At 52.1% G+C, this 14,097-nt stretch overlaps 3 protein-coding genes across 3 annotated transcripts; 1 reads left to right on the forward strand and 2 right to left on the reverse strand.

The window, feature by feature from the left end:
• Positions 1 to 3,682: 3,682 nt before the first annotated feature.
• UCRPA7_6870 (putative vacuolar atp synthase subunit f protein) lies at positions 3,683 to 4,358 on the forward strand (the record flags this gene model as incomplete). The annotated part of the gene is made up of 5 exons (XM_007919405.1): positions 3,683 to 3,742; positions 3,808 to 3,843; positions 3,903 to 4,037; positions 4,089 to 4,205; positions 4,305 to 4,358. The coding sequence occupies 5 exons, from the start codon at positions 3,683 to 3,685 to the stop codon at positions 4,356 to 4,358; spliced, it is 402 nt and encodes a 133-aa protein (XP_007917596.1).
• Positions 4,359 to 4,732: 374 nt separating this feature from the next.
• On the reverse strand, positions 4,733 to 5,383 carry UCRPA7_6871 (putative phosphatidylglycerol phosphatidylinositol transfer protein; the record flags this gene model as incomplete). The annotated part of the gene is made up of 3 exons (XM_007919406.1): positions 4,733 to 4,849; positions 4,907 to 5,123; positions 5,181 to 5,383. The coding sequence occupies 3 exons, from the start codon at positions 5,381 to 5,383 to the stop codon at positions 4,733 to 4,735; spliced, it is 537 nt and encodes a 178-aa protein (XP_007917597.1).
• Positions 5,384 to 12,478: 7,095 nt separating this feature from the next.
• On the reverse strand, positions 12,479 to 13,942 carry UCRPA7_6872 (putative udp-n-acetylglucosamine-1-p transferase protein; the record flags this gene model as incomplete). Its single annotated transcript, XM_007919407.1, has 2 exons — positions 12,479 to 13,456; positions 13,514 to 13,942. The coding sequence occupies 2 exons, from the start codon at positions 13,940 to 13,942 to the stop codon at positions 12,479 to 12,481; spliced, it is 1,407 nt and encodes a 468-aa protein (XP_007917598.1).
• Positions 13,943 to 14,097: the final 155 nt, after the last annotated feature.

A 14,097-nucleotide genomic window follows, 5' to 3' on the forward strand; every position in this document is an offset into this window, starting at 1 on the left:
GGCTCGTTAGGTGCAGATCGAATCCAGTAGTGATGGTGATGAGTGTGGACACAGGCCGGCCTCTTTGATTCCGGGTCGAAACCAGTGCCATTCTGCTCTGAATGAAGATGGCTACCGGCAGTGGCTGCATCAGAGACCAAAGAAGCTGGATTTTTCAAGTCCTGATGAGGCAGATGCACCTCCTTTTCGGAATCGAGTTCGGTACGATAACTGGTGCTTTGATCTTGGTGACTTGACTCTTTGGCCTGTCGGTTGGACTTATAAGCCTCAGGTTTTGGCCCGACTATTGGTGGGTGCGGACTCGTTTCAGGGAAGTCTTCCAGGTCAACTGGCATTATATCACTGTAATCAAGCTTGCCTGGCCGTCTCCTGGGTGTCGATTTGTCGGCAGGCAGTGAGCTCACGGGCTGCGATTGCTGTTCATCATCAAGGGATAGCGGATTGCGAATTGTCTGCCTTCTTGGGGTATGGATTATCGTCCCAGATGAGCTCTGACAAGCCTTTTCAAGCTGAGGTGAAAGGTTTCTTTGATCAGAGGAGCCTGAATGTAGGATTGAGGAATCTATTGAGGCTTGAATGGACCGTCGATGCGGTGATGGCTTCGGATCATCTGCGTTTGGTCAACTTCAACGACTTATCAGCAGTGATACATTGGGTACAGACCATGTTCTGGGGAGAGACTGCTTTGGGACTGTGTGATTGGACTCAGGTCAGGTGAGGCAGCGGACGACCATTGATCTATCCTCTTCCGCCAGCGGATCTTACGATGGGCTGCTTTCATTGCGTTTTCTTTCTCGGTCTTGCGAGTCTCCTCGCGATCTCCCTCGGCATGAGCTCGCGATTTGCCTCCATCTGTAATGGGGCTTGATTCGCGGGCAGAAGGAACCGAATCCCAGCGTCCAGTGGCAGGATTGAAGCCTTGCGGACCAAGCCAGTCGCCGCTGTCTTTGAGATTCCGACGCAGCTTCCGCAGCTCTCTCTTCTTCTCAAACAAATCTTGAGCCCCATTAGGTGCCCACCTCAAGGACGAAGCGCTGAACTCGGTCTGCGAATCATGGCCACTATCGATGGCGACCGCTTTGCGTGGGAAGCTGGCCGGAGCAGTTGGCCGACTTCTTGGAGACTTTCCTACCTCACAATGCCACTCGCGTTGCGGAAGCCCCGGTCGTTTGTCGTTCAGAGGTTGATCCTAGTAACCTCGATCTCGAAGCGTGCCCCCTCGTTCTGGACGCTGGCTGGGACGGAGTTTCGTCATGAAACTAGAGATGGAGGTAGACGGCGACATTTCTCGTCGCATAATGATGTTTCAGTTTCCTGTAGCCTCAAAAAAGGGTAGGTGTCGCATAGGTGAAGAGAGTACGAAGTCTCAAGAGAATAACAACTCAGATCGCGGCTTATCACAGCCTACCTTCTTGATTGGAGACACCTTTCCTAAAGGGCAGGTACGAGCGAATGGCTGTTGCCGACATTTCAAAAATATTTAGGTATGGACACTCGAAGACGACCCCGACTTCAGATTTGGTGAAATTGTCATTCCTTTGACTCACTGTGACTACGCAAAACCCCATTTGACACCATTGTTTAGCAAAAAGGCTCCATTGAATAATGCACTTATTGTCTAAGTCCAGCAATATATATCCCTCCTTAGCCGTACAACGCCAAGTATGCAATGCCAAAGGAGCTTCGTAATTATAGTTTAATTTTATGAGTTTTCTTTGACTCATTTCATATAAATGTGCTTACCAGCGAGACGGAAATCTCTCGTACCGCCCACGATGCCTCCCCATATTTGCAAATGGGTTTGGGCTCTGCGCTGGCTCAGGATCTGGGACCAAGGACGAGGTTGTGACGCGCCTATCTCCCTTCAGTGGGCTAGCGCGACGCTGCATCCTCTCTGCCAGGTCTCTCTGTTCTAGAGCAGCCATTTCTCGAGAGTTTCTCGGAGAAAAGGACCCTGAATGGTTCATATCGCTCATACTAGTTGCCTTCTTGAGCGGGGATCTCGCGTGAGTATATACACCAAGACTTCCACCAAAGTTTGTACCGTTATCACTTGAAGTCGTGGTCGATGTTGGCTGCATAGGTGTTTCTACCGGGAGCTCTGGTGTACTTGCTGGCAAGCTCTTTCTGAGCCCAGAAGGCCGAGAAGGACGTGAAGAGGTGAATACATCTGATTGTCTTGAGCTAGGCGCGGGAGTGAAGAGTCGAGGACTCATAGGAATGGGAGACCGAGGCTGTTCGACTCTACCGGCGCCAAGATGCTTCGCATAGTTTTGATTGGGATGGGTCTGGAAGCCATGACTGATCTGTGTAGCCGGAGTGCCCACAACGACAGATTCGTCTTCGTGTTCAGTATCGCCTATGCTGCACTGAACTCCAACTTCACGCACCACAGGGTGAAGACGTGGATGGACGAATTTGGTGTCATACTCCCGCATCACCCACTTCTGGATGATAGCAGCGTCCTTGTTCTGCTGCGTAAACCGTTCTACAAAAGCCACGAGGAGCCCTGATAAGGTCACCTGCTCGATCAGACATTTGAAGACTGTGACGCTCGGTTGTGGATCGAGAGGAGCCAGCGGAAGGCTCAGCATGTATATAAGCACATGCAATGGGCTGAACAAGCACACAAGCTGCAGAGAGGCTGGCAGAGGGTCCCATAGAGCCAACTCCCAGACATCTCGAGTCTTGTCAGGATGTGCTCGTGATTCTGCACTCTCTGCAGCTAGTAGATTTGTTAAGCGCTGTTGAGGTGAGGCTGAATCTGCTGGTTTGGCCTCCACACGAACTCGGTATGCTGAGGGTGTTCCTGGTGTTTGCTCGACATCGGCCTCAAAAAGTCGGTAGGATCGCGATCTCCAGAAAGTGTAACCGAGATTGAGAATCGAGAATACAACCATTGTCCATGATAGAAACCAGACCTAGAGCAACGTTAGAGGAGCAGAAACGGTGAACATCATAGGCAACTCACTAAGTAACTTAGCCAACCAGAACCTGAGGAATCGCCGAAAACATCGTCACCGCTCCGTGAAGATCCCGTATTTGCTCTTACAAGAAGAAAGATAAAGTTCAGGATCAGACCGGCTTGTGTGCCGACGCTCTTCGAGCCCAGATCACGCGTCTCAACCTCCTCGGAGAGCCATAAGAGGAAGTCGTAAGGATTCAAGGCAGCGAAGATCCGCTCAGACAGCGGCCGGCGCCGAACAAGGCGCGGCATCGTTGCAAAGTTTGTTCAGCAAACTTGCATTCCAGAGCCCTTCTGCCTCCAATATCGCACCCGGAATGGCTCAGGCGTGGCCGACGGGAAAGCTGTCGTGGGCCGACGAAAGTGCTTTGTCGGCTGCTAAGATCTTTGTTTACTTGAGCCGAGTTAAGGTGGGATTTATTTAGGGACATGGGTTTCTTGTTAGGACCTGGCTCGCTAGCGCCTATGTGCACTGGCCGACCTGCCCCGCAGGCAGCATAATGATGCTCCTACGGATCTGGGCATTGATAGTGGGGATGGAAATCCCCTAAGCTCTCCTAGCAGGCACCTATTGGGCGGTGAGAGCTCCAATTCGTCCCGCTGACCTCAGGTGTCTAAGGCCGCCGGACCTCCAGCTATTTGGCGCATTTCGAGAACGTCGCTTCTGTTGCGACGATTGCAACTATTCGAGAGCCACTACTTACTGGCCAGGAGACCATGTCGACTTCACAAGCAGACTACAAGGACCGACAGTTCCTTGCTGTCATTGGCGATGAGGTAACCAACACCACCTTGGGTTTCCTGCCGCAGCAATCGAGCACCATGCTGACAATGACGTCCAGGATTCCGTGACTGGCCTCCTCCTCGCTGGTATCGGCGTGAGTGATCACGCCTAAGTTGCTGAGAGAAGAGATGAACTGACATAGATGTGATGAAGCATGTGACGCCGGCGCCGGACTCGCAGAAGAACTTTCTGGTTGTGGATGGGAAGACCGATAACGCAGCCATCGAGTCTGCATTCGAACGATTCACAGAACGCAAAGATATTGGCATCGTATTAATCAACCAACATGTTAGTACATACAGGTACCAGGCTCCAGGACCACCGCTGACCCTGGAATAGCTTGCCGATAGAATACGGCACCGGATTGATACATACACAGCTGCTTTCCCCACCATCCTCGAGATTCCCAGCAAAGACCACCCATACGACCCAGAGAAAGACAGCGTCTTGAGACGGGTAAGACGCCTGTTTGGGGAGTAAGTCATGGCGATTCAGGCTAGGAGTAGAAACTGTTGGCTCCTGGGGCCACTTTGGTTGGACAACATATTTCAATAGTCATATCTGGAAGGTCAGAAAGCCGACATCTGGGCGCCGTCCCATGTGCTATGACAACTTCAGAGCTTACCGATACGAAGTGGCCTGGGTGTTGATCAGAAGCATTGGTTACATTGTACATAGCACACATAATGAAGCATTACCATTGCAAGAAAGAAGACAATTATAGGCCAATAATCACTGCCCCATTGTGTTCAGAATCGTATTTGAATGCTGCCCAGTGCCACTCATTCCCACAAAGACCAGCCATCAAAGCGTCAAGCCCCAGGTGTGTTGCTATGCATGAAGGAGAATAGGTGAAACGCAGAGAACTCCCCGCCATGAGCATCCTAATGAAAACATCGTGCCCCTCAACCAGTGTGTTCATCTCGTAGCATGGCAAGATAATGCCACGCCGTAATGCCAATAAATCATTCTATCTTGTGCTTTCAAAGGTCGAGAATACCACCGAGGGCACTCTTCTTTCCGAAAACAACGGTGGCCGTCAAGCATGTAATGGGCTCTCCGTCCTTGGTGTAGACGTCGGCGAAGACTGTGTACTTTCCCTAAAGAAGTGATTAGTCGACTAATTCATTGAAAGGATCACGGCGAGGGCGTCTTACGGGGGGAATCTCCTTAGGTAGTTCAACAGATTTGGTGATGGTAAGGACGCCTGGCTCGATGGGACATTCCATATCGACATTCTGAATTTGTTCGCAGAGACTAGCCTTGGTGCTGATGAGACGAATTAGGCCGTACTTGACCTGCAAAACGACGTATGCGCCATCTTCGATCGTCTCGTATACGGTGCCGACAGCCTTGATAACGAGGTCCTCTCCACTGCAGCAGTTAGTTAGCATTGTCCCCATGCTTCAACTCTGTAGCTGGAATGCGTACGCCTCTGGTGGGTTTGGTAGTAGATCTACGCTCTCGATGCTGACAATATCGTCGCCGTGGTCCTTATCGCAGAGCTCCAACGGCGAGTCGCCGGGGACCTTCAAATCGTCATTCTTCACGACTTCCTGGCTGCCTCCGAACAGGCCCCGAGCCGAGGTGAGATGTGTGGCGAGGAGCGAGATAAGGGCGACCGAGAACCTCATCGTGCTATTTGAAAATTGGAATAGCCCTCGTAGTTATCCTCTGTCAGAATAGTTGATGTGAAGGGATAGAGAGCAGATGTCAATAGCTCCGTTTGATTGTGAGGCAAAAGATGGGGTAGGGTGATGGACGGTTGGAAGCTGGTGCTACTGGGAGCGATAACAGGCGGCTACGACTGACGGTATGACTACCTAGAAAGGATTGGGGCACGTCATTTCTGGGTGTGTTGATGCTCTCTGATTGGTGGACCACCCGACCAGCCTCTTCCTCAACCACATGTGCAACCTCCCCACTCTGCCTGGGTGTCTCAGCTGACACGATATCGGAGGCGAGGGCCTACAGAACCGGCTATTAATCTTCACTTCGACGAAAGGTCCGTGAGAATTATAGAAATCCTGACTGCACAAGACAGCGTATTCGATCTACAAAAGAAGCCAGAGCGGTATCGATAAAGTAGGCGAGAGTAAGAAGGTGACAAGAGTTGAGAAACCGACAAAACTATGCACGCCCTGCCATCTGGCATCTCAGAGGGTTTCCACTTCCCTGGTTCTCAATACAGGCCTCATTTCGACCTGTCATTAGACATTTCCATGAGTTGATTCAAATATGGCCATCACTCAACATTGGAGAGATACGCAAAAATAAAATGCTACCTGCAGGGTTCGCATCTGCGAAACCTTCCGGTCAATAGCACTCGGCCAAGGTAGCCTAGTGAGAATTTTTCCGACTTTTGTCTCATGAATCTTCCTCGCTATACTGAGAATCGCCCTCAAGTCAAAATTGAACCTACCTTTCTTGAGAGTAGTTTTGATGCCTCATGACAATGCCATATCTGCTTCCAGGCTGTTCTCATTGTCTACCTATACTTGGGTATGTGCCGTATACGGTTTCCTACTGTAGTGCCTCCTTACTCATCAAGTCTTTAAGATTGTTGTACTATCAAGCAGGTACACTATACTTAATCCTGAACACACCTGTCTCAAGGGTATCTCGTCATTGGCATGGTTGATAGGCCGGGGGAGCTGCATGAGCTAAAGCAGCCTAGAAACGTCCAAGCTGTAGCACGAGAAGCAGTTTCGCAACGGTAATCAAGCTAAATGATGACATGACTGTCGCATCTTTCGACGGAGAATGTGGTGGTAGACTACAAAGTCGACAATTTCCCATCCTTGCATTTTGGTCATACCGAGTAGAAGCATTTTCAAGCGCTCCTGCCTCGAGGACGGCCTCGAGGTGCCTCGGGCAGCGCGTCTCTGATACCAAAACGGACAAGACCGATCGCGGTCGCGAGGGCACAGGATGCGGGCGAAGTTGCAATTGGAGGGTAGCAGTACATACATGCATTGGGTTATGTCACCTAGTAGGTACCTGGATAGCGTGCTGCCCCCAAGACGCGAGCCAACCGTAGTTAACCAGTCATCTCGACTGTTCAGAAAGCAGCTATCTATCAAGCCAAAGGCATCGCCTGGAGTTGTCGCGGGCTCGCCTACGTAAGCCCTGATGAGTTCCTATTGATGAGAGGCGAAGAAGTCCTGGGTACATCACCGAACATTGGCCACCACCAGGGGGCGATCGTGGATGGGTAATGGGGGAGCGGGCAGGCAAGGGAAGGAAAAATTCGAGCCGGTTTCTGTTACGCCGCCACAACATCTTACGCTTTATTACAGATTGCCTCTCCTCTCTTATTACGGTCTGTCCTGCAAGCCCGTCGTCCTGCCTTGGCCCCTTTCTGCAAGCTACCTGACCTGACCCTCCCTCCCTGCCTTGCCCTTCTTCTCTCTGCCTGCCTCACAGGACATGACCTAACCTTAGGTTAGGTAGCCGGCCTACTTCCCTTACTTCGCCTTAACTAAGGTTCACTCCCAGGCCTCCAGCCGAGTCTCACTCAACATTTCCTCTTGCGATTCCATGCTATACTCAAGCTCAGGTTTGTCCTTTCGCTGCACTCTCGGGTACTTCATTCCTTCATCATATTATCATCCCAAGAGATGTCGGTCTCATCGAGGTGACTTCTCTCCTCTCCCAACTCGTGTTGGATTGCTCTGTCTCTCAGTTGAGTGGCTTGCTATTCTTGTTATGTCTTAAGCTGTCGTCTTTTCTTTTTCTCCTTCTGTTATTCTACCCAGGTAGGTAGCGGAAGAGCTGTGGGCTGGTCCTCCCTTTGCCGCACAACGGCCTCCTCTCCTCTCTCCTCCTTGTCATGGATGGGATGGGATGGGCTGGGCTGGGATGGGGGGGATGCAATGGGTTGGCTCCCCCGCCCGACCGCTTTTTCTGCGTCCGTCGTGCAGGTTGATGCCTGAGTCATTACAGCAGGAGGCATGTACCTTGTACCGAGTGGTGAGGAAGTGCCTTGCCCGTTGATTGGCTGCTTTCCTCCGCTCTGTCCTTGCGCTTTCGAATGGACACTCCGCTGGGGCACTGGCACCTCTCTCACGCACACACTGACTGCTGCACTGGGCTACTGGCAGTGGCAGTGGCACCGGCACCAGTCCTTCTCTGCTCGCTCGCTCGCTCGTGTTGTCGGTCGGCCCCCTCTCTGAACTCTCTTCCCTCCTGCTCTACTCTGCAATTCTTTCCCTTCTCCTCGCCCCGTTCCAAACACTCTTCACGACCAACTTCCTCGTCACCGGCCGAGTCTTCCACGACTTCTCCTCGAAAGCATCTTCAATCGACTCGGCCGCTGCATCCGACTCGTTTGAATCCCTTTGTTCGTCGAGGCGCATCCACTTTCCGCCTCGTCTCGTCAATCTCGAATTTGTCGTGATCCATCGCCACGCCTTTTGCGAAAATAGACAAACACAACACCGACGCCCTCTCGACCACCACGACTGATTCCCACGTCGACTCTCGGTATCGCGTCTTCGCACATTGTCGCCCTTTACATGGTCGACTTTGTAGTTTTGAACTCCGAGTCTTCCACGACGTGTCCTACCGCCGACCAGAGCCCGCCCGCCGACCGTTCTCTAGCTGTCCATTCTACCTTGTACGATCCTCTTTGTTCGCGCACAACCGGCGAATGCCATCCCCATCTCTTGACGCGATAACACACTATTCTTCTCATACTCTTGTTGCTGCGTCACACCAGAGGTCGTCATGCCCCCCAGGCTGCGAACATAATCTCTCTGCTCAAAACCCTCCCGCTCCAATTCGCATCGCGAGGACTTTGTTAGATTATGACCGACAAGCTTCAGCCGCTGTCGACGCAGATCGCGACTCCTAGTCAGACAGTCTTCCCCACAAACAATACCGTCTCGAACCAAGATGTCCCACAGAAGGTTGAGACGGTAGAGGAAGAGCCGTACACCATCAAGTGTATCTGTAACTTCTCTGATGATGATGGAAACACGATTTACTGCGAGACATGCGATACCTGGCAGCACATCGAGTGCTTCTACCCGAATAATGTAGAAGACGCTTATCGCGAAGATTTCTCCCACTCTTGCGCCGAGTGCAAACCTCGACAGCTGGACAGACAACGCGCCATCGAGAGACAAAAAGCACGTCTTAGCACGGCTGTTGTTGAAGAGGAGACATCAGACAAGAAGCCTAAGCGCCCACCCTCTAAAAGCCACAAGAAAAAACCTAAGCCGAATGACCTCCAGCTGAACGGACACGCTCCCAGCGTCGAAGCGTCGAAGCATGGCAGTCCCAATGATCATTCACATCCTCCGAAAAAGACAAAGAGTTCTCACAAGTCGAACCAATCAATTAGTTCTCAGGCGGCAAAGAGGAGTCCGTCGTATAGCACGTCGCGCGCCAATCCGCACGGACATCCTCCGAGTCCTGCCAATACTCCGCCTGATCTTCCCAATGATTTCGAAATACACAACTACTCCGAAGGTTTCCTATCATTATATAACGAGCAAGACGTCCAGATTGTTCAAACAAACTCGTTCGCCAGCCTCGTGATCTCCAACGCGATGTCATTGTGGCTACGAGAACCTGAGCGTATGCGACAAGAGACTGGTCAAGAGTACAATGATGTGTTTCAAATACTGCCGTCGAATATCGAATCCTTAAAACGACCGTTACATGTCGAACACCACGACAAAAAATCACCGCCTAATTCCGACAAGATCCTACGTTGGCAGTATCTAACTACACCAGCCGCAATTGAGAAAGACGTGCCTTTGATGGAGTTGAACGGCCAAATTGGGTTCCAAAAAGACTATTGTGCCGATCCCGACAATCGTTGGGACGAGCTTACATCTCCGCTACCATTTGTCTTCTTCCACCCGATGCTTCCCTTATACATTGATACGAGAAGAGAAGGCTCGCGCGCTCGATATGTTCGGCGGTCATGCAAACCCAACGCTGTATTGGATACATTCCTTTCAGAAGGCTCCGAGTACCATTTCTGGCTCGTCAGCGATCGTGCTATTGCCGCCAATGAACAGATCACCCTACCTTGGGATTTTCGATTTCCAAAGAAAGACAAGGCTAGGATGCTCCGGCTCCTTGGGCTTGGGGATGATGAACCAACGGCACAAGATGAGGCAGATGTGGACCAATCGGAATATCACTCGATTGCCAGCTGGGTGTTTCTCATCCTATCCGAATACGGCGGTTGTGCGTGCGACCTCGACCAGGATTGCGCGTTCGCCCGCTTCCATAGAAACTACCTTGGAAAAGCCCACGCAAGATCCAACACAATAAGGAAGAAGTCCCGGAAGCCGAAAACACATACCATTTCACCGACTAGTACAGGCCATGCGACAAATAGTCGAGCTGCTAGTGAAGGCCATTTGGATGAAACACACGACCATGACGGTCGATCGGTGTCCGGCTCCTCTCGCAGCAAACCTCCGAGCAGAGACATGACACCAGCTCGTCAAGGCTCGTTTGATACCCTCGGGATACTGACTGAGCCTACCGATCGGGACAAGAGGAAAGTTGCGATGGTCGAGGACTCGTTTCGCAGGATGGAGCAGGCACAACCACCGCGAAAGAAAAAGCGTGTGTCCGATGGTACTGGGCCTTTGGGGACTGAAATTTCGAGCACTTCGAAGCCTAAAAACCGCAATTCAACAAGCAATGCTTCAAGTGGGCCAAATGGTACCTTAGAGCGAAACTATGTTGATGCGGCGACCTCAAGAAGCAAGTCTGGCTCGCCAGCGAGTGCAGTATTTCCTCCCTCAGGACATCAATTTAGGCATGCTGCATCACGACAGAGTTCCCGTCCAGCAGTATCGCGTCAGACGTCCCTTGCACCACACTCAAGTTACTGCGATGTTGGCGTGCAAACCGACCCAGTCGAGGGCGAATGGTACAGTGAGATTGGACATGCTCCCAAGACAAGGAGGAGGGTGGTCTCGCTATCCAAACGTCTACTTGAAAATCGCCATCGCTTCCGACTTGATGATGATGAGCGACAGAAACAACGGCATTCTCTCAAATTGGAACATTCGACAAGTGCTATGGATGTGGATTCTTCAATCGTTGACATGAAGGTTCCTTCGGGTTCACCATCGCTGTTGCACAGATCATTGCTGGCGTCTCCTGGACTTTCAACATCGGGTGACATTCCGATGCCTGATGCTTCCTCGACGTCGCCACCATCAGTCACGGCAGTGGCTGCTGACCTGACGAATATTGGACACATAGCAACTTCGAGTCCAACTTTGAACAAATCTCCTGACTTGCGCGTCCAAATGCCCCCAATCCCCACCTTCGGGAACTCGACTGTCCTCCCTACTGTCTCGACACCCTTGTCTGCGACTGGTTCGATCGTGCAGTCTCCGTTCTCTAGCAGCAATCTCCCCAGTCCCTTCGGGCCACCGTCGGTCAATGGCTTCGCGGCGAATCCAAGCCCTATTAAGAAGAAACTGAGCTTGAGTGACTACACGAAGAACAGGATGAACAAAACGGGCACGAAACCATCTCTGGGGACAAACAATTTGAGGCCATCAACATCGAATATTGACGAGCCGAAATCTGCTACGAGTGCCGACGAATCCATCGCGGTAGACTCGCCAACGACTGAGAAGCCTACTGACGGATTGCCAACACCCGGGACTAACGCCATGGCACCCGAGTTTTCGGTGAACGGCTCTTTGTAATATATACATTTTCAAAATGGACGAGTAGCACGCCGGCTCGTCTTGGGGAATTGCCTTCGATCAGACCACTCTCTCCTACATAGTTCTTTTGTTTCGATTATAGCGGCTAGGCGTCTGGCTTGCGCTTAACCCTTGTGGCATGTCATGTGTCGTCATGGTTGTCCTTTGCGATTTAAACCTCAAAATGGCGGCATGGGGTGGAATATCGGATTTCAATCGGCGTTGGGGTACAGAACAGGCTTGCTGGTTTTTCTTCTATTTTCAGAGGGGTTACAAGGCGAGGGCGATCGGAATCACCTACGGACTGGTTTTTTTTTGGTCATCGACCACGGTTGTTTTTGCGCGTGTGTGCTGACGATCCATGAGGGAGTTGCTTCTCTGCCGTACGATCAGGGTTGGATGATTTCGTACAGGAGGGGAGGCTGTTAGGCCTACTGGCGTCGTGTTTAGCATGATGATGACGGCGGAAGCGGCGGCGTTCACTCAGTCCGTCAGGCAACCAAATGTACGATGGGAGGGGAAAGGGAGAATATGGGGAGGTCTCGCGGCCCCTTGTTTTTGGGCTGCTTTTGGCCCGTGCTGTATTTATACACATTGTCCCGCCCATCTGGACGGCATCATCAGGCCCAGCCGCATAATGAGCAAAAATCATAGCACGCAACAAATTATTTAGTGTTGCCTTCGCATCTTCACCTTGCCTATCATGCTGGTTCTTTGTGAAAAAATGTCTTTTGAATTTCGTGAGACTCCTTGTACCTTTTTTCTCTAATCCTGACCTGCCAGTGTCCAGTGCGAATGCGACTTGCATGAGATTGAAGTATACACAACCCCCGACTGCCAGATGCAGTATATCTTTCATGATCATTGAGACCATAATCCTCTGATGTACATTCTACATTATATGTACAGCTTGCATCTTAGCTTCCTTTAGCCGTGGAAACAGAAGGCCCGATCTGGTCGGTAAACAGTGCTCCCTATCTAGAAAACCCATCATACCTCGGCCCATACGTGAGCCGAATTCATCGAGAGTTTCTCTTATGAAGGAAATCCCCAGTTATCTTCCTTGAACACCAGGAGCGCCAGCCGATGGCGGACAAATAGGCCTAGTAGGCCTAGGACGGTCTGCAAGGCGGTGATCTCGACGGCGAGGCGCTGCTCCTTCATGGGGCCGCGCCAGACGAGCCACAGGTTGAGGATGGTGAGGTTGCTCATCTCGACAAAGTTGCCGTGCTGGTCCTCCTTAAGGTACACGAGGCGGAGGCGGGCGAGCAGGCGCAGGACGCGGGCGACGTAGGGCTTGGGCTGGACGGCGTCCGGGGTCCAGCGGCACAGGCTGGGCTCGAGCAGGCCGGTGCGGGTGCTGAAGTGCGGCAGGCGGTGGCGCGGGCACTCGATGAAGTGGAAGAGCTGCGGCGCCGAGTAGACGAAGTTGAAGACCTGCGGGATGAGCAGCAGCGCCAGCGTCTTGCTGAAGTGGCCGAGGATGCTAACCACGACGAACACCATGCCGGCGAAGTAGCAGTATGTGTCGCCCACGAAGACCTTGGCCGGGTACCAGTTGTGGAGGAGCAGGGCGAAGGACACGCCGAGGAATGGCAAGAGGAAATAGAGCGAGAACAGATGTGAGTCCATCGCCGGGTGGGGGTACGGTGTCAGCAGGTACAGGCAGTCGTTGAGCACGAGGAGCATGGCGATGACGATTGACTGGGACACCTCGATGCCGTTGATTCCTGCGAGGATGTTGATGCTGTTGGGGCTGAAGATAGCAAACCCCGCCATATACAAGTAGTAGAGGAAGCCGACATCGAGCAGCTCGCCGAAATAGGGCTGCAGAGGTATGGGTATGACGATGGATGTGACGCCGAAGTCGATGAAGTAGACGATCAGAAGAGGAATCGCGGCAAAGGCAGGGATCGTAAACTTGTGTCGCCAGCGAATGTCGAAGAGATCGTCACCAATGCCAAGGATCGCGATGGATTGAAGGGCCATGATGGCAGACAGGAAAGAAGCCAGCTGTAGCCAAGGCCGATTAGTTTAGCTACACCTTGGTGGGCAACAGAGAGAACTCACCTTGCCGTGTGGGAAACGGTGCAGGAACCGGCCCTTCTGAATGTAGTCTCGCTGGACTACCACATCTCGATTTCCACCGCCACTAGTTGCGGCCACTATGTCTTTATAGAAGGCGAAGGGAATGAAGACGATGATAAGCAGTATGTAGACGACAGCGCAGATGGCGCCCATACACTCGGGAATCTCCTTGGGGTTGGTCTTGGACATGTCCTTGCCCTTGAGCCCAGCTTTGATGAAGGTCGGGCCCAGCCATCGGATCATGGCATAGGTGACGCTGAAGGCCACTCCGCTGATGGCGATGGAGGCAAAGAGCGGCTCACCCTCACCCTGGAGGATCTTGACCAGAATTGCGACACTGATGCCAAGGACAGCCCAGAGGCTGAGTGTCTCAGTGCGCGTAAGGGCAGTGGGCGAGTGATGAGCTGTCATGATGGTGGTGTTGAGTTGACTCCTGCCAATTTATCCATACTCCGGGCGTGATGCCTTGATCCCTTTCTCACGCATGGAAGGGTGAATGTGTGAGGGACGCGCGGAGGCTGTCGCAAGGCTGAGGAATTGTCGCACGCACGCACGGAGAGAATAAA

Source organism: Phaeoacremonium minimum (assembly GCF_000392275.1).
Source record: "Phaeoacremonium minimum UCRPA7 unplaced genomic scaffold PA7_03_scaffold_496, whole genome shotgun sequence".
In the NCBI taxonomy this organism is placed as follows: domain Eukaryota; kingdom Fungi; phylum Ascomycota; class Sordariomycetes; order Togniniales; family Togniniaceae; genus Phaeoacremonium; species Phaeoacremonium minimum.